Source organism: Delphinus delphis, chromosome 19 (genome assembly GCF_949987515.2).
Source record: "Delphinus delphis chromosome 19, mDelDel1.2, whole genome shotgun sequence".
Classification (NCBI taxonomy): domain Eukaryota; kingdom Metazoa; phylum Chordata; class Mammalia; order Artiodactyla; family Delphinidae; genus Delphinus; species Delphinus delphis.
Window position 1 is genome coordinate 7,397,944 of NC_082701.1, and position 24,568 is coordinate 7,422,511.

At 52.1% G+C, this 24,568-nt stretch overlaps 1 protein-coding gene across 9 annotated transcripts; it reads right to left on the minus strand.

The window, feature by feature from the left end:
* Positions 1 to 381: 381 nt before the first annotated feature.
* Positions 382 to 23,149, minus strand: LOC132414411 (MIF4G domain-containing protein). 9 transcript variants are annotated; one of them, XM_059996916.1, is made up of 11 exons: positions 23,074 to 23,149; positions 22,516 to 22,559; positions 18,791 to 18,960; positions 18,448 to 18,603; positions 16,592 to 16,762; positions 11,862 to 12,045; positions 3,136 to 3,267; positions 2,141 to 2,250; positions 1,784 to 1,939; positions 1,600 to 1,692; positions 382 to 1,028 (listed from the first exon to the last, which is right to left on the minus strand). In XM_059996916.1, exons 3-11 carry the CDS (start codon positions 18,920 to 18,922, stop codon positions 801 to 803), a joined length of 1,362 nt encoding a protein of 453 aa, XP_059852899.1. In that variant the 5' UTR covers positions 18,923 to 18,960; positions 22,516 to 22,559; positions 23,074 to 23,149; the 3' UTR covers positions 382 to 800. The 9 variants fall into 9 exon arrangements, with proteins under 9 accessions (XP_059852899.1, XP_059852898.1, XP_059852900.1 ...); XM_059996915.1 differs by lacking the exon at positions 22,516 to 22,559 and having other exon boundaries at positions 22,992 to 23,113; XM_059996917.1 differs by lacking the exon at positions 22,516 to 22,559 and having other exon boundaries at positions 23,074 to 23,100.
* Positions 23,150 to 24,568: the final 1,419 nt, after the last annotated feature.

Genomic DNA, 24,568 nt, shown 5'->3' on the forward strand with positions numbered 1-24,568 from the left:
CGGCATGCGCCACCGCCATGTTGCAAAATACCTGTGGGTCAAGCGTATACTTGCCTGTCAGGGGCAGGCGGGCCTCTTAAGGATGCAGCAGCATGTTTATTGCTTGTTAGTCCTTTCTCTGGGGCCTAGAACTCACTCTCCCTGCCCCATCTCCTTGCAAAGAGGGGACATATCAACTTAGATTTTCCCCAAGAAACTTAGGGCTCATCCAGCCCCTCTCTTCCTTGAGCTTGGGGTGGACCTTTGGGTGATACGAAAGGAAGCAGTTTTAGTATCAGAAAAAGTTTATTAGAAAATTCTCATCCTGAGCTGGCGTAGCATGTGATGTGGTATTGCCATTCATTAAAACCAAGCGGAGGAAACGTGCTCGCTTCCAAAGTGGTCCTTGTACAAAATGTGTAAAAAGCAGTTTCTGGTGTGACTCTACTTCTCCCCCCACCAATGGCTCTGGGTACTCATTTTATAGATGGGGAAACTGAGGCACCACGATAGCTATTGTACCAAAGGTTACATAGTGCAGTGCTTGTCAGGAGTTGCCCTTCTTTGCCTGGCCCAGGTTGAAGGTGAGGGGAGAGAAACGCTGATGGGACCGTGGGGCAGGTGTGCTTGGTGTCTTCCCCAATCCTGGAATCGGAGTGAAGGTGCTCAGGGCGGGACCACCGCCTAAGTGGGAAACATCTCGGATGCTTTTGAAAGTCTGGAAGGGAAAAAGTCTGGGAGAGGCGAAGACTCCACTGCCAGGTTGGGCGGTGGGTAGAAGAAAGGCCGGTGCTGCTGAGGAGGAGGCCTGATTTGGAGGCCTAGTCAGAGACCTCGCTATAGTAATACTTGTGCGCGGCCGGGGTCGTCTTCCAGCCAGCTGCCCGGAACTCGATGATCTCCAGCAGCAGCAGCTGGGCCAGGGAGCTGAGGCCGGTTGGGAGCAGGAAGCCATCCCGGATCAGGACAAAGAGCTCATCCATGCGCTGCCCATTCATCTTCTCCAGCTGCTCTCCGACCCGGTGCAGCTGCAGCACCAGGCAGTCCACCTGCAGGGGGCAGCAGGAGGTGACCCCGGGCAGGGCCCTCCATCACACAGAGCAGCTATTTACTGAGCGCTCGCGGTGCACCAGGCACCGGGCTTGGCCCTGTACACGTGTTTGCCCTCTTCATCCTCACCCCACCCAGTGGGCGCTGTCCACGTCTTACATGAAAAGAAGCAAGTTCAGAGACTTGCTTAAGGTCTCTCACCTGGGCCAGGCTGGACTCAGGCCCTGTTTCCAAACTGCTTCTGAACCCCCCTTTCCTACCCCCTACCCCCAACCCTGGAGTGGTTTTGGGGTCATCTGTATCCACAGCTGGCTGACGCTCTCACCAGTCCTACCATAGGTTGGCTTTCCTACTCAAAACCTCTGAGCCGGGAGGTTTGGGCTGCGCTCTGTTCTGGATAGACTCCAGGCCTAGCAGCTTGCCCTGTAACTGTGACAGGCCTTAAATGCCCCCACCAGGCTCCTCCCCAGCAAGTGATGCCCTCGGAAGTCTCCATGAACAGTGGGCAGGCATTCTGAGTTAAGCCAGAGGCAGCCCACCTCCACAGCCTTCTGTGCTAGGGCCACCCACCTCCTCCTCCTTGCTCAGACTGTCGGGCTGGGCCAGCCGGAAGAGGCAGTCGTAGACGGGGTTCACCAGGGCCATCATGGGCATGTTGTTCACCTACGGGGGGAGAGCGTGGGCCAGAGCCCGGCTTAGTGGCACAGGAGACAGGCCGTCTGTGCCGCACAGGATGTGGCTGGCAGGGCCTCACCCTCAGGTAGTCAAAGATGTTGCAGATAAAGGTGACGTAGCAGACCCAGCCCTGCAGGGAGCGGGCTCGAAGCTGCTCCCGAGCCTGGTACTCCTGCTGCAGCCGGTTGAGGAGTCCGCGGCGGAAGACACTCTGGCCTGCTTGCTTGCTCTCTGCCTGTGAGCCAGGGAAAGGGTGGTGAAGGGCAGTCACTGGGCCGTCGCAACTCCACCCAAGCTTCCAAGGCCAAGGACCCTGCTGTCCTCCTCTCTCGCCTCTGAGGCCAGCCCTTTGCATCTCTGCCCTGCTGGCCAGGCCTCTGCCCACTCCTGAAGCACCTTCCTCAAAGCGTCCCCTTCTCTACCAGCCCCACCCAACCTGGATGATGGCGTAGCACATGCGTCCTGCTTCCTTGCTGAATACACAGTCCTGCAGAGAATGGTCCACAATCACATTGGCCACTTTCTCCAAGTCCACGGCACCTGGATCTAGGGTAAAGACAGGTGGGGAGTCTAGAGCTGCTTAATTATCACGTTTGCCTCCACCTGCTTCTAAAGGAGTCAAGATATTCACAGAAGAGCAGTCCCATTATACGCTTCCATTTAAAGAGACCAGGAAACAGAGAGGAAACTACACACAGGAGCAGCTGCAGCCGTGAGCCTCCTGATGGCCCAATCAGAAGAAACAGGGAGGGTTGTGTGGCTGTTAGAGAATCAAAGAACGCTCGTTTTTTTAGGACACGTCTTTTCCTAGCCCTAGGCTGAGGCTGGAACACTGAATGCCAATGCCTTTGACAGCCATTTCACGGAAGAAAAGTGTTCTTATAATACACACACATGAACCCCTGACAAGAGCCGGCCAGGCAGGGCCTCCCCACAGACTCAGCTTGGCACGTGATGGGCACTGCTAATCGTTAGCTGAGTCAAACTTCTGTCCTGAAAGTGCTGCAAGAAGGCACTGGTCCAGGACAATTACTGTAGCTCCCCTGCCGAGCAGAACACTCCATCCTCTGTCCCACGTCAGGCAGCTCTGCACATTCAAGAGAGCTGGCTGCAGCAACGCACAAACCAGGTCCAGCGTAAGGACTTAAGGGGCAGGAATTGTGTTCTCTGTGCCTCACTCTCCTCTCATGGGCACCAAAACTTTAAAAAAAGGCTTTACAATCCGAGGGGGTGACTCTGATTCATACTGCCAAATACTGGCCTAAATGTAGCTTGTCTTCCAGTTCCAGAATTACGTTGCTGACTCCTATTCTGAGAAAGTGAAGGGAGAGGGCTGGGCAAAGCCGGGCGAAGGCTCGGTACTCCAGGCCTGGCCCCTTGGCCCCTCCTCTGTGGCTCTGGGCCCAGGCTCAGGGGGCTCCGCATGCTCACCTTTGAGGGCTGTCTTCAGCAGCTGCTGTGTCGCTGCATCAAAAGACTGCATTTTATACTCCTCTCTCCTGGGCTCCCCCATGACCATCCAGCTGCAGCAGCTCTTTCCGAGGTTGGGACTAATGACAGCACCTGGAGAGGAGAGGCAGCAGGAGAGGCCTCAGGTGTGGCGCACGGGGCCAGGGCTCCTAGCTCTCCCGGCCCGTGGCAGGACTGGCCAGTGCTTGAGACAGGTGCTCCTGGGCAGTCCATGGCATTCAGTGGTTGGCTGGGTGCCCGCCAAGCTTGGCTTCTGGTGGAGACTGGGCACCAGCCAGGCACCTGCTGCTCAATTAAAGAACCCCTGTAGCTTCTGGGATTACACAAGAGTAAAGAGATGAAGGGTGAATGCGTCTACCCTCCAGTCCCAGCAGCAGGCAGGGTTTTTCTCAGCTGACACCAAGGGGTGGGGTGAGGGTGGATATGTGGATATTAAACACTTCCCCTGCCTATATATAAGCCGACCTGGAAGCTGCTGGTCCAGCATGGCTCCTGGCGAATGAGAGGGCTAGGGTCTCCACGCTTCGGACAGCTCTGTCCCAGCAGGGGTCCAAGCCCCTCTCTGCAACCCTCTCCCTCCCTTTAGTCAGAGTCCTCGGCCCAGAAATCCCACTCCTCCTGCCCTCGGGGTGGGGCCGGCCAGAGGGCTGGGTGCAGAAGCGTCTCTGCTGCCCTGACTCCCCTCGTCCTGGCCAGCTTCTCCCCGGGACAGACTAATTAAACTGGCCTCTCGAGTGGCAGAAACTCGGCCCTGCCCGCTCAGGACTCCCTGAGAGTCCTGAGCTCCATTCTGGATCCTTCCTTAAGGAGGGGAGCGAGGTGACGTGTCCCCCAGAGGTGGTCCCCTTTGGAGTCCCCTCTCCGCACTCGGTGCCTCCCCCATGGCCAAAGGAGAGGACCTTAGGGGTCTCCAGACCTGGGCAGCTTCCCGAACGCCCTTCCCGTGGGCTGGAGAGTTGGCGGGAGCGCCGGGACCCACCTGCCGCGCCGGCGCCACGCCCGCGTGCCCGAAGGCCGCTCGAGGGGCATGCCGTGCGCGCCGCGCCTCCGCGGCGCTGCTGGCGCCTCGCCGCCGCTTAGGTCATTTCCTAGCGCGGTGGCGCGGCGGGACCCGGGGCGGCGGGGCGGCGGGGCGACGGGGCGGGGCCTGGGGCCGCCTCGCCAGCGCCACCTGCCGGAGCCCCGACGTCGCTGCCCTCGCGGCCCGGCCAGGCCTGCCCGAAGGTTCCTGGCACGGGGCCGCGCAGAACGCCCGCGACACTGCTTCCACCGCCCCTGTCCGCTCCTCACCCGGCTCTCCCACGGGCTATCCGGGACCACACCGGCTCCTCGGTACTGGGGTGGACCTGCTCCTCAGCCCGCATTAAGCCCTGGGTCTTGAGCGCTAACACTATCCCTCTCCCCGCCCCACGCTAGAGCTCAGGTTAAAACGGGGTCAGGGGACTGGCCCGGCCGCGCGGCGTGGGAGGGGCCTGCGGAGGGCGTGGTCCGCAGCCGGGCAGCGGGAGGGAGAAAGGTGGGAGGGCAGAGAAGAGGGCTGGAGGGGCAGGACCTAACAGGTGGTGGCCGTGTGCTCCCCACTCCCACCCCCTCCCCCCAAAGCGGAGAAGGCAGGGAGGTCGTAAGGGCTTTGAGGCTCAAGTCCCACTAAGCCGCTCTCCTACTCCAAGTACAAACGATATTGGTAAAATAAGTTGAAAATCAATGGGCCAGCCCAAGAGAAAGGATCCCAGTTGCCAACTTGCGGCGCCCAAGGTGTTGGGAGCGACCCTGAGGTTGAGCAAGCCCCTGGCCCAGTCCGTCTTGGTCGGGACAAGACACTCCAGGCAAGTGTCTTGTCCCTGGAGGGACAAGGGGGTGAGGCGCGGGCCCAGCAGCCCAGACAGGGCCACCTCTGAGGTCAGCCCTGGGTTGCAGGAGAGCATACAGAAGAGGTTGGAAAAGAACCGTCTCGTCCCATCACTTAGACGAGAAGGAAGTGCTGACGGCGGTCTCCTGTATCCAAAGCTCGCTCCTCCTGTTCTAAGAGCTGCCAAAGCGGTCACCAGAAAATGAACGAGGAAGACAATCCCAGCTGCAGCAAAAGAAACCAGTGAGTGGGAGAGCTGAAGAGAACAAAGTTTACTTCGGTGGAATTTCACAAAAAATACATCCAGGCAGCTGCAAGCCTTGCCTGCCAAAAAACCTGTGGGTGTGGGAGCCCTCCAGCCACAGGTGAACCTTCTTAATCAGCGCCCAAGAGCAGGGAGGCTTCAGGATTATGGGGACCAGACACATCACAAAGCCCCAGACCAGGGACGAAACAGTAATGGTGAGAAAGGGCCCAGGATCCATGGGGACCGAGAGCCATGACACCCACCCAAGACCTGCTCAAAGGCTGGAGCCGGGGCTGAGGCGAGGTCAGGCTCTAAGTCCTGCACGGGGCTCCCCCTGCACAGCCAACCTCTCAGGCCAGGCTCCCCTGGGGTGGAAAGTGGTGGGTGTGTTCTGTGGATTTTCCTCCTCTCATACCCCTAACCGGGCCTCGATGGGTGTCTGTCGTGGGGTCCTGTGCCCTGACAACTCCCGGAGCACCAACTGTGCATGCAGCAGGCTGCCTGCACAACCCCCTCTTCCCGGGACCACAGAGGACGCACACGGCACCACGCCAGACCCAGCAGGAGCGCCCTGAGCGGGCAGCAGGTGCTCACTGGCCCAGCTGTAAGCTCCCACCCACCCAGGAGGGCTAGCCCAGCCCACAGGGAAAGAGGAGTGACCCCAGTAGACGGGAAAAGGGCTGCTGCCTTTACCGGCGCCCCCTCCCCGTCAGCACATCCCCCCACTGCCTGTGGGGCTGCTGGGGTCTGCTTTCCCATGGGCTGCGACCAGCCTGTCCAGGGAGAGAACAGCCCGAGTGGTGCCTTTATAGACATGAAGATCTGAGCAGGGTGGAGTTTATAAAGTGACTGATTCAGCTGGGATTCTTCCCCCAGAGCTAGAAGCAAAGCTGCCTGAGGAATGCAACTGCTGAGAAAAGTAGAGTTTAGGGAAGGCAGGGATCCCTTCCCTCATACTTGGGGAGAAGGGATGTGATTTGGAAGGGAAGATGGAGGAGTCAGATAAGGAATGTGTTTTTAGTTTTAATGTCTATTAAATAATTGGTGGGAGTAAGAACCCAGGTGTGGGGACCAGACCCCTGTAAAGGCCTGACCCCAGCCTCACACTCAAGCTGCGGCCCACCCACACGCAGGAGAGTTCTCTGGGCAGCCGGAGCGAAGGCGTGCCGGAGGGCAGCTGTTGTCCTGAGTGTGCGCCACACAGAGGAGAAACGTCCAGCCCCTTCTGACTGGCGGGGCTGGGTCCCCGCAGACCAAGTCCTGCGTTCGCCCCGTGCTCTCCCGTGGAGAACCCCCTTTGCCCTTCTGGTGGAATCCAGGCTGCTGCCGACGGCTCTTCATGCCCAGGACAGCTGGCCTGGAGGGAGGGGCCGGGCAACACCTCTCAGTGCAACACGGGATGGTAGACCAAGCGTTCTTCACGAGGGCCCCTCCAGGGAAGGACTCAGGCCACCCTTCCTGCCCTCGAGGCTAGCTGTCTGCCTTCTTCACGTGGTGGAAGAGGTTACAGAAGAGCTCGTACCAGAAGAACACAAAGCCGGTGGAGAGGGCAGCCTTCAGCAGGCTGGGGGCCAGGCCTTTGAAGCAGCCCTGTGCACCCTCCTCTCGCAGCACCTGCCTGGCGCAATCCAGGAGGCCCTTGTAGCTTCGCACCTGGGGAGAGGAAGGTTCTCCAGTTGAGGAGAGAGGAGGTGATGGCAACATGGGTGTGAGCTCTGTTCTTTTGTCAACACAGAGCCTGGCACGTTCCAGCACCCAATAAATACTTGCTGGACAAAGGAATGAATGCAAAAAAGACAGAATAAGTTAACCTCATTCTTTCTCTTCCAACTGGGCTAATTCAGACTTAACAGATGAAGTGCCCGGAAATCAGCACTGGACAGAGCTCCTTCCTGCCCTGGAGGCTCCACTGACAGTGGCTCTTAAGGATCCAGAGAGAGCTCTGGACCCTCTTCCCAGGGGTGCCTCTGACTGTGCGCCCATCCCTCCTGGTCCCCCTTGGGCAGTAGATCTGAACCGGCCCCTCGTTAGCTCTGAGCCTGACCAGCGGCGCCAGCCTGGCCACCTCCAGTTGACCACAAACTGCTGCTAGACCCGTGTCCCCAGGGCACGGCTCTACTCAAGCCTCGCTCCCCTCCCAGAGCTCCAGTAACTCCCGATGATGATGATGACAATGATATTACAAAGAATCAAGTCCAAGCCCCACGGCGTGGTGTTCGGGGCGTTTCACCATTTGGCCTCAACTTCCCTCCCTGATCTGCCTTTCCCCACTGGTCCAGCCTCAGTGCCCGCACACCTCCAGCCATACCTGCTCACGCTAAAGCTCTGTGAGGAGCAGGGCCTCCCTTCTCTGTCTTGAGCTCTCACCAACTCTCCCTATCCAAATTCAAACCATCTTTTCAAGACAAGTTGCTAAAAGGAAGAAGGAGGTTATAAAACCTTGTGTGTAACCCCATTTTTGTTAAACATATGTTTATTTATGTAAAGGAATAAAACTACAACGCGGATGGACCTAGGTGGCGTTATGCTTAGTGAAATAAGTCAGAGAAGGACAAACAGTGTATGTTATCACTTTTATGTGGAATCTTAAAAATAAAACAAATGAATGGGGCTTCCCTGGTGGTGCAGTGGTTAAGAATCCGCCTGCCAATGCAGGGGACATGGGTTCGAGCCCTGGTCCGGGAAGATCCCACATGCCGCGAAGCAACTAAACCCGTGCGCCACCACTACTGAGCCTGCGCTCTAGAGCCCGCGAGCCACAACCACTGAGCCCATGTGCCACAACTACTGAAGCCTGTGTGCCTAGAGCCCGTGCTCCACAAGAGAAGCCACTGCAGTGAGAAGCCCACACACCACAATGAAGAGTAGCCCCTGCTCACTGCAACTGGAGAAAACTGGCGTGCAGCAACGAAGACCCAATGCAGACAAATATAAATAAATAAATAAATAAATAACAAAACAAAACAAAAAGACAAATGAATGAATATAACAAAACAGAAACAGACTCACAGACATAGACAACAAACTAATGGTTACCAGTGGGGATAGGGAAGGGGGCAGGGGCAAGATAAGGGTAGGGAATTAAGAGGTACGAACTAGTATGCAAAAAATAAATAAGCAACAAGCATATATTGTACAGCACAGGGAAATATAACCATTATTTTATAATAACTTTAAATGGAATAAAATCTATAAAAATATTGAATCACTATGTTGTACACCTGAAACTAACATAATATTATAAATCAAGTATACTTCAATAAAAGAAAGAAAGGAAGGAAGGAAGGAAGAAAGAAAGACTACAGGGACTTCCCTGGTGGTCCAGTGGTTAAGACTGCGCTTCTACTGCAGGGGGCGCGGGTTCGATCCCTGGTCGGGGAATTAAGATCCCACATGCCGCGTGGCCAAAAATGAAATAAAAATAAAAATGTTTAAAAAAAAGAATCTTTAAAAAAAGAAAGACTACAGCTAAAGGTTCTGTGTGATTATCTCTGCGTGGGTGGTGATGGATTTATTTATTTACTTACTTTAATAAATTTATTTATTTATTTTTGGTTGCATTGGGTCTTTGTTGCTGTGCTCGGGTTTTCTCTCGTTGTGGCGAGCGGGGACGACTCTTTGTTGCGGTACAGATCACACCTGGGCCCTGGCAGTGAAAGCACCGTGCCCTAACCACTGGACCACCAGGTAATTCCTCTGAATGCTTTTTAAGAGCAGGCACTATGAGTGTGCCTTCTCCTGGGTCTTTAAACAGTGTCCAGTACACACAGGGCTTTGCTTGTGGCTTCGCTTGTGCTCAGGGGTCCCCAGTGTGAAATAAAACTCATATTTTATGGCAAGACAAGAAAAATTTAAACATAAAAATTCTTCTCTGCCCTTTGGCCTCCTCTCTCTCCACACTGTGCATTGTGCATTGACCAAACCCTCTCCCAGGAATACCTGCTCAACCATAGAGAGCAACATTCTCCCAGCATCAACAAGACAACGCCTTAAAAAGATAACATTCCTTCTTGATCTTGTAAGGGGTCACATGACCCACCACGATGTTGCTTAGAATTAGATTCTGTGAACTGTCAATAATACGTCATTTGGGGCTTCCTTGGTGGCAGTGGTTAAGAGTCCGCCTGCCAATGCAGGGGACACGGGTTCGAGCCCTGGTCCGGGAAGATCCCACATGCCGCGGAGCAACTAAGCCCGTGCACCACAATTACTGAGCCTGGGCTCTAGAGCCCGCAAGCCGCAACTACCGAGCCCACGTGCCACAACTACTGAAGCCCGTGCACCTAGAGCCCATGCTCCGCAACAAGAGAAGCCACCACAATGAGAAGCCCGCGCACCGCAATGAAAAGTAGCCCCCGCCTGCCCCAACTAGAGAAAGCCCGTGTGCAGCAACGAAGACCCAATGCAGCCAAAAATAAATAAATAAATAAATAAATAAATTTATCTTAAAAAAAATAATAATATGTCATTTGGGGCTTCCCTGGTGGCACAGTGTTAAGAATCCACCTGCCAATGCAGGGGACATGGGTTCAAGCCCTGGTCTGGAAAGATCCCACATGCCGCAGAGCAGCTAAGTCCATGTGCCACAACTACTGAGCCTGAGCTCTAGAGCCCGTGAGCCACAACTAATGATCCTGCCTGCCACAACTACTGAAGCCTAGAGCGCATGCTCCACATGTGTGAAGCATGCCTAGAGCCCGTGCTCCACAACAAGAGAAGCCACCGCAATGAGAAGCCTGCGCACCACGACAAAGGGTAGCCCCCACTCACTGCAACTAGAGGAAGACCCAACACAGCCAAAAAAACCCCCCAAAAACGTCATTTGATGCACAGCCCTTTGTCTCAAAAAACTTATATAAACTGTGTCTTAACTTCTAGCAGGTGGAATAGTTCTCAGAGCTTACTGAGATGCTCTTCCCGGGTTATAATCCTCAAATTTGGCTGGAATAAAATTTTCCAATTCTTTCTTAGATCAACTGATTAATTTTTCATCAACACCGGGGACATGCAGGGGCTGAGAGGGCTATGGGGGCGAAAGCTGCCCAATGGACAGGAGCTGACCCAGTTCCTTCACGTGCCCAGTGAGGGGCTGGAATCAGAGCTCTCTGCAGAGGGACATCTCACCTGGCCAAAGGAGGCTCGGGCCTGCTCAAACCCTCCAACCTGAAGCCGCTTCTTGAAGAGGTCCAGGGGATACGTGAGGGTCTTGCTGATGACTCCAGCTCCACTGCCACAAAGCAGGTTTTTGAAGTTTCCTGAACCAGAGAAGTGGGATGGAGGGGAAATATGAGAGAAATGCAATCTAGGGTAAACTTCAAGGTTATACAGTCTAATCCTCGACCAGAAAACCCAAACCTACAAGCATCCTCGATCTTGGAAGAATTTAATCCAGGAGCGAGAGAACCAGACACAACCTCAGGAAGAATGACAACAGACAGGGCTTCCCTGGTGGCGCAGTGGTTAAGAATCTGCCTGCCAATTCAGGGGACATGGGTTCGGGCCCTGGTCCGGGAGGATCCCACGTGCCGCAGGGCAACTAAGCCCATGAGCCACAACTACTGAGCCTGTGCTCTAGAGCCCACGAGCTACAACTACTGAGCCCACGTGCCACAACTACTGAAGCCCATGTGCCTAGAGCCCGTGCTCTACAACAAAGAGAAGCCACTGCAATGAGAAGCCTGCGCACCGCAAGGAAGGGTAGCCCCCGCTCGCCTCAACTAGAGAAAGCCCGCACGCAACAACGAAGACACAACACAGCCATAAATAAATAAATAAATATTTTTAAAAAAGAACCAACGCAGCCAAAAAGTTAAAAAAAAAGAATCTGCCTGCCAATGCAGGGGACACAGTTTCAAGCCCGTGTCTGGGAAGATCCCACATGCCACGGAGCACCTAAGCCCGTGCGCCACAACTACTGAGCCTGCGCTCTAGAGCCCGCGAACCACAACTACTGAAGCCCGCACACCTAGAGCCCGTGCTCTGCAACAAGAGAAGCCACCGCAGTGAGACGCCCGCGCACCGCAACAAAGAGTAGCCCTCGCTCTCTGCAACTAGAGAAAGCCGTGTGCAGCAACAAAGACCCAACACAGCCAAAACTAAATAAATAAAAATTTTTAAAAAAGGAACGACAATGGACTGCTGATTGGACAGGCTGGTGGCAGAAGGGGTGTGCGCCTTTAACAGTAATCACCCCAGCTGGAGGCAGTAATGGCCTGCAGGCTTTGCCATGCGACTCAGTTCAAGGCTTGGGAGGGAACAGGATGCCCATCCCCCTCCCCAGAGTCCCCAAACGAAAACCAAACCAAACACATAAGCAAAACCAGGCTGTTTGCAAGTTGGACCTTTGACAAAAATGAAAACCATGACCAGTAGTTGGAAATAACAGTGGCAAGAGACGAAAGAAATAAAGTCATCTGTGAGTGAATGGATTTGTTTTGTTGGCTGTATTACAGAGCTGTGGGTTCAGAGATCTGTGGTGTCTTAGCTTCTGCAGGAAAACTTTATTTCCTACCTGATTCAGAAAGAGATGCTATGGCTTGGGAGTGGGGCGGAGTGGGACCCAGATTCCCTTTCCCATGAGGCCGGTCTCACCGTTTTTCTTTCCTTCGGCTGGCATGGCCCACTCATACGCGTGCTTCAAGGAGCTGTAGAAGGAGAACTGGAACCCAGCGTAGGGGAAGATGGCGATCAAGGTGGGGTTCAAGCCTTTGTAGAAGACCAAGGGGCCTTCGGTCCTGTACATGGTCACCACGGCGTTTCGCAGGGTTTTATAGACCTGGACACCACACATGCAATGATGAGTGACATCGTTTCAGCCTGAGAACCCAGCCCACCAGCTGTATTTCCCCTTGTCCAGAAACCAGCTACTAGGAGCATTACTTCTCCTGCCAGGAGAACAAAGAAAATGCTGGACAAAAATTCCAAGGGTGGGACTGTCTGGCAGCTCCCCTTCTAGCTATTTACACGACTGAGATATGCCAAGGAGTGCACAAAAGTATGCGGAACAGCAAAAGGTGTGAAGTCCACCCTTGGGTGATCGGTTATATAAATTACGGCACACCTGTTCAAAAGAACATAGTGTAGCAATTACAACAGGAAGATGCAATCTAGATGATCGATAGGGAAGACTCCCCCAAATATACAGTTAAGTGAACCCAGCAGGACATGAAGAGCAGGCATAGTGTCTGTGGAGGAAACAAACTGTATGCAGAGACTATGCCCCACAAGGATACACAAGAAAGGAGGAACAGTAACATTATTGCCGCCACAGCGGGAAACAGGGGGACAGGGGAGGGATGGGGAAAGAGGGAGATTCACTATGACCATTTTATGCTATCTGGATTTTTTTGCCATATGCATATACTTAACCTTTCTGAAACCATCAACAGGTGATCTTTATGCACGAAGAGCCACTGATTTTTTAGTACACTTCTATTTGGCATATATTCTTTGCAGTGGACCAGAGGGGCTGAATCTGCCTGGCTGTGGGTGCGGGAAGCACTGCACTGACAAGAGGGTGACCGAGGGGAAGTCTGTACTGAGCAGGGACAGTACACACTTGGCTCCCAGATGCTGGCAGCCACATCGAAGGCTTTCGCCCTGGGGACTTGCATGAAAGGGCCAGGCCTCAGAGGAAGGCCATCAGGCAACAAGCTGCCCACGTGCCAGAGTGCCACTCTGCTTTCTGTGTGCCCTCTTAACACCAAGCGTCACCAGACATTTGAGGAAAGCCTCCCCCAAAACAGAGGCCAAAATGATTGATGAGGGGCAGGAGAAGTCACTTGAAAGGAAGAGACCGTATAGATACAGCAGAAGAAAACTACAGCAAAAAGAAACCACCCACAAAATTTTAACTAGTATCCTGAGACCCCAGAGAAGGCATCACCTTCATGATAAAAGCAGAGGGTCAGGGCTTCCCTGGTGGCGCAGCAGTTGAGAGTCTGCCTGCCGATGCAGGGGACACGGGTTCGTGCCCTGGTCCGGGAAGATCCCACATGCCGCGGAGCGGCTGGGCCCGTGAGCCATGGCCGCTAAGCCTGCGTGTCCGGAGCCTGTGCTCCGCAGCGGGAGAGGCCGCAACAGTGAGAGGCCCGTATACCGCAAAAAAAAAAAAAAAAAAGGAGCCAGCTACTCACAGGCACCCCACAGACACATCTCCAATGCATCTACCAAGTGAAGGGAGCCAACTCAAACGACTACACAGGGCATAATTCCATTTATGTAACATTCTGGAAAAGGCAGAACTTCAGACAGAAAACAGACCAGTGGTTACTGAAGGCTGGAGGTGGGGAGGGACAAACTACAAAGGACAGGAGGAAATCAGGGGGTGACGGAACTTCTGTTTTCTATCTTGATTGTGGTTACGTGACTGTACGCATTTGTCAAAAGTCACAGAACTGCTAAAAAGAGTGGATTTTACTGGGCAAGTTATGCTTTAATAAACCTGACTAAAACAAACCAACCAAAGACAGTTCTTAGGAACCAACATATGTTGGCAGACATTATTTAAACTCAATAGAGGGCCCAAATGATAAAAGTAAGGAAACCTCCCAGAATGGTAAATAAAAGATAAGTCAATCAGAGGATCAATCCAGGATGTCTAGTGTCCAACTGACATGAATTCCAGAAAGAAAAAGAAAAAAAGAGGGCAGGCAATTGTGAATAAATAATTCATGACCATTTTCCAGGCATGAAGAACACGTGTCCAGACTAAAGGGCCCAGGAAGTGCCCATCACAATGAATGAAAGAGACCCGCCCTGGGGCACTCCACTGGTAAATTTCTAGAATGCCAGGGATCAAGAAAAGATCCTGAGGGACTTCCCTGGTGGTCCAGTGGTTAAGACTCCACGCTTCCACTGCAGGGGGTGTGGGTTCGAGCCCTGGCTGGAGAACCAAGATCCCACGTGCCGCATGGTGGGGCCACAGAAAAGTTAAAAAAAAAAAAAAAAGATCCTGAAAGTTCCCAAGAGGGCGAAGTGGATGCCTTCATCTAAAGGGTTAGTCATCAGGATGGTTCCGGATGCCTCTTCAGCAATACTGAGAGCTACCTAGAATTCTACACCCAGATCATCAGTTAAGTGCAAGGGGAAAATAAAGGCATTTTCTATCAGGCTTCTGTAAGGAAGCTATACCTCAGGATGTGCTCCACAAAATGAGGGACTAATCAAGAAAGAGGAGACATGGGCTCCTACGTGAGAATTCCTAAGAGAATAGCTGGCCATAGTCCTGGAGCAAACAGTCTAGATCGAAGCCATAGGGTGAAGGGTTCAAGGGTGGGGGGCTCTAGGAGGGGCTCCATAAAAACATGGGACTGATGACCACAGGCTCACCCTATCGGGAGATTGTTTGAAAGTGAATTTGTGATAAGCATGTAGAAAGCGAAACAAATAAAATACAAAGCAATTGCCAACTTCAGGAAAGACAAAAATACAAAAGAAAACATAATCATAATATATTTTGAGGCTCAGCAGAAACATTTACATAATCAGAACAGCATAAACACTGAGTACTGATTTAGCCAAAAATCTATTAATCAGTTGTACTGCACTCAGGTGAGGAAGCACAAGCACACCCAAGGGTGATGGTAAAAGAGTTAAATCCTCATCTTCCATAGTAGTAGTCAGTAGTTAATGTCTATAATTTAAAACTGAGAAGGAAAGGAAGAAAGAGAAAGAGCATGTTACTTTGAATTAGGAAGTAAATTACGGAAGAAGCACACAAATATTAAAAGTGGTTGCCTCTGGGGAATAGAATCAGGGGGGCGGCTAGTGTTTTTTCATTATAGTTCCTGAAGAACTATCTGTCTTTTTAACCTTTATACACTTTATAGGTTATTTATTTATTTATTTATTTATTTATTTATGGCTGTGTTTGGTCTTCGTTGCTGTGCGCGGGCTTTCTCTAGTTGCGGCGAGTGGGGGCTACTCTTCACTGCGGTGCGCGGGCTTCTCATTGCGGGCTCCTCTTGTTGCGGAGCACGGGCTGTAGGCGAGCGGGCTTCAGTAGTTGTGGTGCACGGGCTCAGTAGTTGTGGCTCGCGGGCTCTAGAGAGCAGGCTCAGTAGTTGCGGCGCACGAGCTCAGTTGCTCCATGGCATGTGGGATCTTCCCGGACCAGCGCTCGAACCCGTGTCCCCTGCATTGGCAGGTGGATTCTTAACCGCTGCGCCACCAGGGAAGTCCAGATTATTGATTTTTTAAGAAATGTGAGGATTTACACTATGGATGCTACTAGTCTAAAGAAGGTGGAGAGTTCTGCAATTTTTAAATAAATCTTTTCCCCTCACTTTCACACACAATTTTCCAGCCATTCCAGAATCTAGAATCCAACATCTCAATTGGCTAAGCCTAAGAAGAAGTATGCTATTCTTTTCTTAATGATGTTTTCCCTTTTTGCTTCTCATAGACTTGTACTAAAGGTTGGAAGGTAACAGAAGAGGATCATAGCACACGCAGAACAGGGAACCTGAAGGACTGTCACCAGCCATTCTCTTCATCCCAGCAGCCACCATGTTGCTGAGGTCTGTCCCCTCTATAAACATCCTTCCCCTCCATTTCTCTACTCCGTTCCTGGGACCCCTCATCTCATTTCTCCACCAGGGCAGTCACCCCAAACCTCTATTTTCCACTGCAGTGTCACACAGAGTGACCCAGCTCTCATGCCCCAGTCGTTTTCTTCTAGAATGTTCCTGGGGCACTTTGCATTTCTGAACCAAAAAATTTATCAGAATGTCTCCTAAACAAAAGAGGTCCCCCAACCCAGGATCTCCACCCCAGGCAACACAAAAAACTGGCACAGCTGAAACCACAGTTATTCTTAGCTGGTCCCAGATCAAATTCTTAAGCAAAACGTCACTCCCCATCAACAGTATCCTAGGCTATTCTTATGTATGTCCAAGAAACAGAGATTATGGTGGGCGGAGGAGGGATGGGGCATCTATTTGAGGGCTTAATCCCTTGCTTTCGCTCAGTCAGTTCTTCCTTGAGTCTGACTCAATGATCCCATTTCCTCCAATCCATTCTTTCTGGAAACCAAAACCTCCCTCCCAATAATACAGCGATCGAATCTCAAGTCTCACTTTCCCAGATGCCTTCCCCGTCCCGATTTGGTATTTGCTCTGTTTCCCCTGCAGGTTCTGTGTCCCCCGTGAGGTTGTGAGCACCTTGCCTGGTGCCAAGCACCATCACGGGTTTCAGGAACAGGCTGAAGGATGGCCTGAAAACCCCAGGTCCCCCCGGCTTTGTTCCCTCTAAGGAAAACAGCCCCCACCCTGGGACGCCCTTCGTATCTTGGGCGCCCCTTCTCTGGCCTGGCCACTCACCCTGGGCTCACCCTGCGCTGCAAAGCGGGTGCGTAGCACGTCCACAGGATGTACGGCGAGGGTGGCCACACAGGCAGACAGGCCGCCGCACACAAAATGCACGGAGAAGTCTTGGGCGTCGCGCACGCTGGCCCTGTGCACCAGCTCGGTGAGCACTTCAAACGACAAAAACTGCAAGAGTGTGTGACAGTGTCATGGAAAACACCCCCCGAATGCACCCGTGACCCAGGCGGGGCCTATCCTAGGGACCAGGAGATACTCTTCTTGAGTAGGGTCAGAATACAATAAACGTGTAACTGTGCAAAGCTCAGATGCCCTTTCATACTCTGAGCAGAGCCAAATACCCAAGGGTTAAGAAAATATATGAGAAAATTTTTATATCAGAAAATTCTACTTGGGGGACCTCCCTGGTGATCCAGTGGCTAAGATTCCGCACTCCCAGTGCAGGGAGCCCAGGTTCAACCCCTAGTCAGGGAACTAGATCCCACATGCTGCAACTAAAAAAAAAAGATCCTGCATGCTGCAACTAAGACCCCGACGCACCAAATAAATAAATAAATATTTTAAAAAAAAAAAAGGCTTCCCTGGTGGCGCAGCGGGAATTCCCTGGTAAAAAAAGGGAATTCCCTGGTAGTCCAGTGGTTAGGACTTGGTGTTCTCACTGCCGTGGCCCCGGGTTCAATCCCTGGTGGGGGAACCACGATCCCACAAGCTGCATGGCGAGGCCAAAAAAAAAAAAAAAGAGAATAAAAAAGAAAATTCTACTCATCACTTAGTTTTCTGAGAACTGGGAAAAGATGGCCATTATCTGACTCTAGGCTGGGGACCCCTTTAATGCAGCTGGCAGCGGCCCTGTTTGAGAAACATTCTGCCCTGGAGCTGAAATTCTGTTGGGAGAATTCCACATATTCCATATTCTGTGGTGTAAGCCCTCCTTGGGCTCAGATCCTTCTCCAGCCAACTCAAGATGGCTCGGGGTCCTGAGAGCACATGTTGCTGCATTTACCCATCAGGATGCAGCACGTGTGTGCTGGGCACAGGGATGGCGCGGCAGGTGCGTGTGACCTGAGCAATCACTGTGATGTCATACGTAAAGCAGGCAGGGACTGCTCTACCACTTTCTAGCTAGTGACGTTGGTTGGACTCATTACTTAAGCTCTCTCTGCCTCAGTCTTCTCATCTGTAAAATAAGGATGACAACAGAACCTACCAGAGGACTGTTGTAAGGTGTCAGATGTGAAGTGCTTCACCCGGGGCCTGGCCCCCTATGAGCACTGTGCGGGGTTGGCTATTTCCATCACCACTACTGTACGGCTACAGACTAGATGCCATGGGGTAAACTGGCGCTCAGCTGAACAAACTCATGAGCAAGAGTCAGGAAGCCTGGATCCTAATCCTAGCCTCACCACCTACAAGCTGTGTGGCCTCAGGCAGCTCACTCAACCTCTCTGCGACCCACACAACACCTGCTCCACCTTCCTCACAGTGCTGTTAGGAAGTTCAAAGGATGCACAGACGTGAATAATGCTATTTTGAAAAATGAAAAGCATTTGTATTGCCATTTGCTAAGCCCCTCTGGGCTGGGTGTCAAGACAGTGTCCTAGGTGCAGCACCTCATATTCAGTGGGTGCTAAGTCTCCAGGGTTGGGGGACGTGGGGAAGGGGATGCCTGTAGTACAGCTCAGTCTGACTATGTCTTCAATTTGTCAGGTAGTTTCTCAGCCAAGATGAGTGAGCAGTGTGTGACCGCCTCCTGCTGCCCTACCCCGGGCAGCCCAGGTACACGCCTCACCACCCTGGGCTCCCCCATTGGGCAATGTGACCCCAGGGGCCTGGCCGCTTCCCCTGCCACCTACTTGGACAGCTCCATAGCCTATGGAGAGAAGCTGGGCTGGGATGTGTCCTTTCCAGAATGCTGTTGGGCCCTCCTCTTGCAAAATCTGTCTCCCAGCCTGCAGGATCCCGTGGTATTTCGCGTTGGGGTCACTGCGAGAAAGGCGCTCAATCTGAAGCTAGGAATCAAGATGAGAATGGTCAGGATGATGGCGGGGGGTGGGGGGCGAGGAGGAATTTCAGAGAAGGTAACAAAGGCAACAAGGTGCTTCTCCTTGACAAAACTGCAAGCTCTAGGAACTGCTTTGGCAAAAAAGAGTGAACTTGTCCTCTGGCCCGTTACACAGAAAAAGGGGAAAAGGGTACCTGGAAACGGATCTTGATGACATCCAAGGGGCTGATCAGCACCCGAGTGACAAGTCCAGACACAGACCCAGCCACGGCCACCTCAAGATTGGAGACATTCCTGCCGTCTGCTCTGGGGTCATAGCCCACCATCCCTGCCTGTGGCCCATACAATGTCCATCAGCTTCAGGCTAAATGCAAGAGACAGGAGTAAATACCAGAGCAAGGTCTTAGGGCCCCGGCTCACACATCACTCCTCAGAGCATCCTCCCGGACTAGCCCCCCAGAGCAGCGCCCACATCCCTTTTCTCTCCTTATCCTTTTTTATTCTTCTTTAGAGCATTTATATACCAGACATTGATTCCATACTTTTGTTTCTTGTCTCTCTCCCCCATTAGAATTCGAGCCCATGAAAACAGGGCGTTGGTCTCATTCATCCATCCCTGTAACTCCAGTGCCCGGAAGAGAGCCCACCACAGTAACTGCTCATTAATATTTGCTGATGGAGTGAATGAACAGGCTTGGTAGGAAACAGTTCACTTCCAGAGATCAGCTGGCTTTCCAAGACACCTGGTTTTATGGCCAGCTCCTGACTGAGGCGAAATCCCAGGCTGCGTTAGCATGAGGGCAGAGCCTCAAGCTGAGCGCAGAGGGGGAACCTCAGACACACGGACTCCAGGAACGGGGCCTGGGATTCTCTAACAAGCCGCCATGATCCAAAGGGCCCTGAGCCCTTCAGCATCTCCCTTCGCCATTCTTTGCACACACCGCAGGCCCGCCCACAGCAGTGGAGCGGAGTTACGCTGCAAAATGATACAGGTCCAACTCTTCAACCTCACCCTGGACCACGGTTCAGTCTCTTCAGCCAGGGTGGGCTCAGTGCTTCTGAGCAGTTCCTAGAAAATGCTGTTTATGTTCCTATCTACCGGCCCATCCCTGGACCTACTGTTCCCATGTCTGAAATGCAGCCTCACTCTTCCCTAGACTGGTTCCTCTAACCTTCCAGGGCTCAGCTAAAGAGCATGCCCTCCAGAAGATGTACTCATGTCCTTTCTAGCATTCACAGCACTTGTTAAGGTGCTGTCCTCCCCGCCCACAGGAGGTAGGCTCCATATAGGTAGAGACAGCCTTGTTACAGTGGTATCTCCAGAGACCAGCATGGTGCCTGGCATGCCCCAAAGTCTCTAAAAACAATGACTGAATAAATGATTAAAAACCAAGTAACTGGGACTTCCCTGGCGGTGCAGTGGTTAAGTCTCCACGCTTCCACTGCAGGGGGCACGTTCGATTCCTGGTTGGGGAACTAAGATCCCGCATGCCATGCAGTATGGCCAAAAAAACCCAAAAATCTACTTCCATTTTTATCTAGAGCCGACCTCAACACTAATGACATTTTAGAATGAAGAATTCTTTGTAGCTGGGGGCTGTCCTGAGCACTGTAGGATGTTTAGCAGTACCCCTGGTCTCTACCCGCCAGATGCCAGTATCCCCACGCTCCCCTTGTGACAATCAAAAATGTCTCCAGACATTGACAAATGCCTCCTGGGGTTCAAAACTGCCCCTGATTGAGAACCACTGTTCTAGAGAAATACTAGAATGTGTGTGTAAAATGTCATGCATTGCGTCACTACTTATAAAACTGGATATAATGCAAATGATTATAAATAAGAGGGACAGACACGAAGTCACCTCCATGCAATAGGATACCATGCAGCCATTAAAAGAAAGAGCGACTTCCCTGGTGGCGCAGTGGTTAAGAATCCACCTGCCAATGCAGGGGACACAGGTTTGACCCCTGGGCGGGGAAGATCTCACATGATGCGGAGCCCATGCGTCACAACTACTGAGCCTGAGCTCTAGAGTCCTCAAGCCACAACTACCGAAGCCTGTGTGCCCTAGAGCCCACGTGTCATAACTACTGAGCCCACATGCTGCGACTACTGAAGCCTGCGCACCTAGAGCCCGTGCTCCACAACAAGAAAAGACACAGCAATGAGAAGCCTGCGCACTGTAACGAAGAGTAGCCCCCACTTGCCACAACAGAGAAAGTCCGCGTGCAGCAACGAAGACCCAACACAGTTAAAAATAAAAAAAGATTAAAAAAAAAAAGAATGAGCCAGAGCTAAACACACACTGGAAAAGACATCCACAATTGACTAAAACGTGAAAAAAGCAGGTTTCAGACTGTATGTCTAGTGTAACCCCACTTTTGCAAAAGAAAAACAGCAAGACCTACATACGCCCTCAACAGTCATATAAAGCATAGCAGGAAAGTCTATAAGGACACACACATCAACAGGTTGGTAAGGTTACCTTTGAGGGTAGGGTTGGCAAGGGAAGAGGGAAGGCAGATCTCCTCCCCCCTACTTTATTTTTTTTTCCATGCCTCGTGGCATGTGGGATCTTAGTTCCCCAACCAGGGATAGAACCCGGGCCCCCTGCAGTGGAAGCACCGCGTCCTAACCACCAGACCACCAGGAAATTCCCTCCCTTTTTCTTTACACAATTCTACGTTGCTTGAATTCATTATGGCCCCCCAAACCCCAATTAAAAGTAAACATAAAATGATTTTCGAAGAGACCTCAGAATTAACCTAGTTCTTGAATACCTTTAGTAACAGGGAAATCAGGGCCCACACAGTGACACCTTCACCCCATTGTTTCGTTTTCTCCTCTCACCTTCCCTGGAACTCTGTCTGCACCAATCCCTCAGCCCCAAGCCCTCACTTTTCTGAAACTACCAAAATAGCACTCCAATCCATCCTTAAAATTAACAAGACATTTCCATGGGGTTCGATCAGCAAAGTATTGTAAAATAACATTTATTGAAAGTCTAATGGGGGAATTCCCTGGCGGTCCAGTGGTTAGACTCGGCACTTTCACTGCTGGGGCCTAGGTTCGATCACTGGTCAGGGAACTAAGATCCTGCAAACCACACAGCATAGCCATAAAAAAAAGAGAGAGAGAAAAAAGTCTAATGGTATGAAATCTCCCGACTCCTGCCAGGAATTTGCCCATTCTCCCCAGACTTCTCCCCAGTAGTTCCCCAGTAACTTCTCCGCAGACCCTCAAAGGAGGAGATCTCGACTTTCCCATCAACTTCTCTGTGACATTAACTCAAGCTGCTACTCCCCAGGCACCTGTGAGGAGCAGTTTAAACGTGAGGCAGGTGACTGAGAGGCAAAGCCTCTCCGGAGGTTGCCCAGAGACTGTTCAGGTCACACTGAGCAGTGTCAGATCCCTACTGTCAGGGAGGGAAGGAGGCACTTCTACAAATAAGCAGCTCTGCATAGCTGGACATAACCTTAAACCTCAGATCAAGAAGCCTGAGTCAAAATTCTGTCTCTCTCGGGCTTCCCAGGTGGCACAGTGGTTGAAGAGTCCGCCTGCCGATGCAGGGGACACGGGTTCGAGCCCCAGTCCGGGAGGATCCCACATGCCGCGGAGCGGCTGGGCCCGTGAGCCATGGCCGCTGAGCCTGCGCGTCCGGATCCTGTGGCCCGCAACGGGAGAGGCCACAACAGTGAGAGGCCCGCGTACCGCAAAAAAAAAAAATCCTGTCTTGTCTCTCTCATGTACCTTGGGCAGCTTTTTCTTCTGGAAAATGAGAATGATGGCGGCCCTGCCTAGCTGGATTCCTGGGAGGATCACACGAGATACTACTATATGTGATAAGCTCTGTCAAAAAGGTAAAAGTCTTTATACACGTGAAAGGTCTTGTTAAATATAATTCAGTAGTGGCCTTACTTTTTCTGCTTGTTCAAAATTTCCTTCTTGTACCAAAAAACCATCTAAAGAGACAAAATAAACATGAAATATGATTATATGCATGATATAATAAAGTACCCAGAAGATGGGGGCCGCTGGTGTGAGTGGCAGGGCGGCTGGGGTGTGTGTGTATGAGTCTGCCGTGCCACCCCTGTTTTTACTGCGTAAGTCCCTGGTGTTCAGGTATGCAGGTGCCCCGCGGTGAGCGTGTGTGCCCGTGAGCCCACGTGCTCAGCTGAGGGTCTCTGCAGATGTCTCCGCGTGTGGACACAAGTGTCCACGTGTGCTCCAGGGCGTGTTTTTTCTCCCCGAGTCCGAGAAAACGCCCACAAGGTGGGCACCCGCATGTATAGGTGCCCCGGGTGTGTCCAGGGTTTTGCTTCCTGCGTCCCTGAAGATGCTTCTCAGATCAGACGCGACACGTGTGGGTACAGTCCCCGCCCCCGCGTAAGTACCTGCGCGTGTAGGCGCCCCCGGGCAGCGGGGGTGCAGCTCCCCGAGCTGAGTGCCAGGAGGGCGGAGAAAGAGGTCACTCACCCGGCTCCAAAGGCGCGGCCCGATTCCCCGAACTCTTCTCTCCCTCCCTCCTCACGCAGTCTAACGGCAAAACTTCACTGCGCTTGGCAGTAACTGACGGGCTTGTGGGCCAATCACCGCGCAGCTTCCGACAGACGCTAGACCAACGGTTGTACAGTAGTCACCCGACCAACGCCTATTGCAAGGGGTTGCTGGGTAATGTAGTCCTCCGCTACTGAGGCCGTCCCCTTACGAGGCGCAGAGCCTCCTGGGAGATGTAGTCCCTCGGCGCAAGTATGCGCACATGTTACCCATGCGTTGAAAGGAGGAGGGTCCCGAAGCTAGGCTGCGCCGTTGGAGGTAGCCGCGCTGAGTGGCGTGTGCCTTGGATCAGATTGCTGGCGGGCGGAAGTTTAGGGCGCGCTGAACGTGACCCTCTTTCCTCAAAACTTTCATAGTTCCAGTACCCGGATCACCTAAACTTGGAAAAGATGGCGGGAAGTTTAGCAAAATCCTGGAGGGCGTGGGGGAAAGAATAGATGAATTTTTAAGACCAGAACGACGACGGCAAAAATACAGAGGTTTTATTTCCCCCTAGGGTTTATTATGCATAACTCTCATTATAAGATAATATAAAAATATATAGACACATTACAGAAAATGTAGAAATGAAGGGGGAAATGACTCATCCTACCGCTCTCACGCAAGTAGTATCAGCGTTTTGCAGGACAGTCTTCCCGATTTTTAAACTGCATTTTTCATATTACTGCAATCATTTTGACGCACAATTTAAAAACATTTTATTAGGCTTCCCTGGTGGCGCAGTGGTTGAGAGTCCACCTGCCGATGCAGGGGACGCGGATTCGTGCCCCGGTCCGCGAAGATCCCACATGCCGCGGAGCGGCTGGGCCCATGAGCCATGGCCGCTGAGCCTGCGCGTCCGGAGCCTGTGCTCCGCAGCGGGAGAGGCCACAACAGTGAGAGGCCCGCGTACCGCAAAAAAAAAAAAAACATTTTTATTGAACATTTTAAAAACGTTTCAGGGACTTCTCTGGCAGTCCAGTGGTTAAGACTCCGTACGTCTACTTCAAGGGACGTGGGTTTGGTCCCTGGTTGGGGAACTAAGATCCATGTGATGCGGCACATAAATAAGTAAAGAAGTAAATAAATAAATAAAACGTTTCATACTATACAAAAGTAGAGAGAATAGCCTGATGAACCACCATATAGTCATTACTCAACTTCAACAATTAACCAACTCCTGGTCAGTCTTGTTTTTCTCCATACCCGCACCTAAGTGGCACTGTTACTGAGTCCAAGCTCATCATGGTCCTGCTTGCCACAGGACAGGCCAATAAATTGAGAGAACAGTTGTTGGGGCAAAGAATAGCAACTTTATTAGGAAAGCCAGCAGACTGAGGAGATGGTGGACTCGTGTCCCAAAGAACAATCTTGCCTCAGTTAGAATTCAGGCTTCTTTTATACTACAGTCAAACATTCCTGGTTCCAGTCAGCC

Bases quoted from the DNA above. Each gene is read 5' to 3' on its own strand.
- LOC132414411 (XM_059996916.1), bottom strand. From the start codon at position 18,922: ATGGTGGGCTATGACCCCAGAGCAGACGGCAGGAATGTCTCCAATCTT. The intron at 3,268-11,861 runs GTGAGACCGGCC...TCTCCTCTCCAG, and splicing joins AGCCGAAGGAAAGAAAAACG to GTGCTGTCATTAGTCCCAAC. The intron at 2,251-3,135 runs GTGAGCATGCGG...TCTTTACCCTAG, and splicing joins GCTGAAGACAGCCCTCAAAG to ATCCAGGTGCCGTGGACTTG.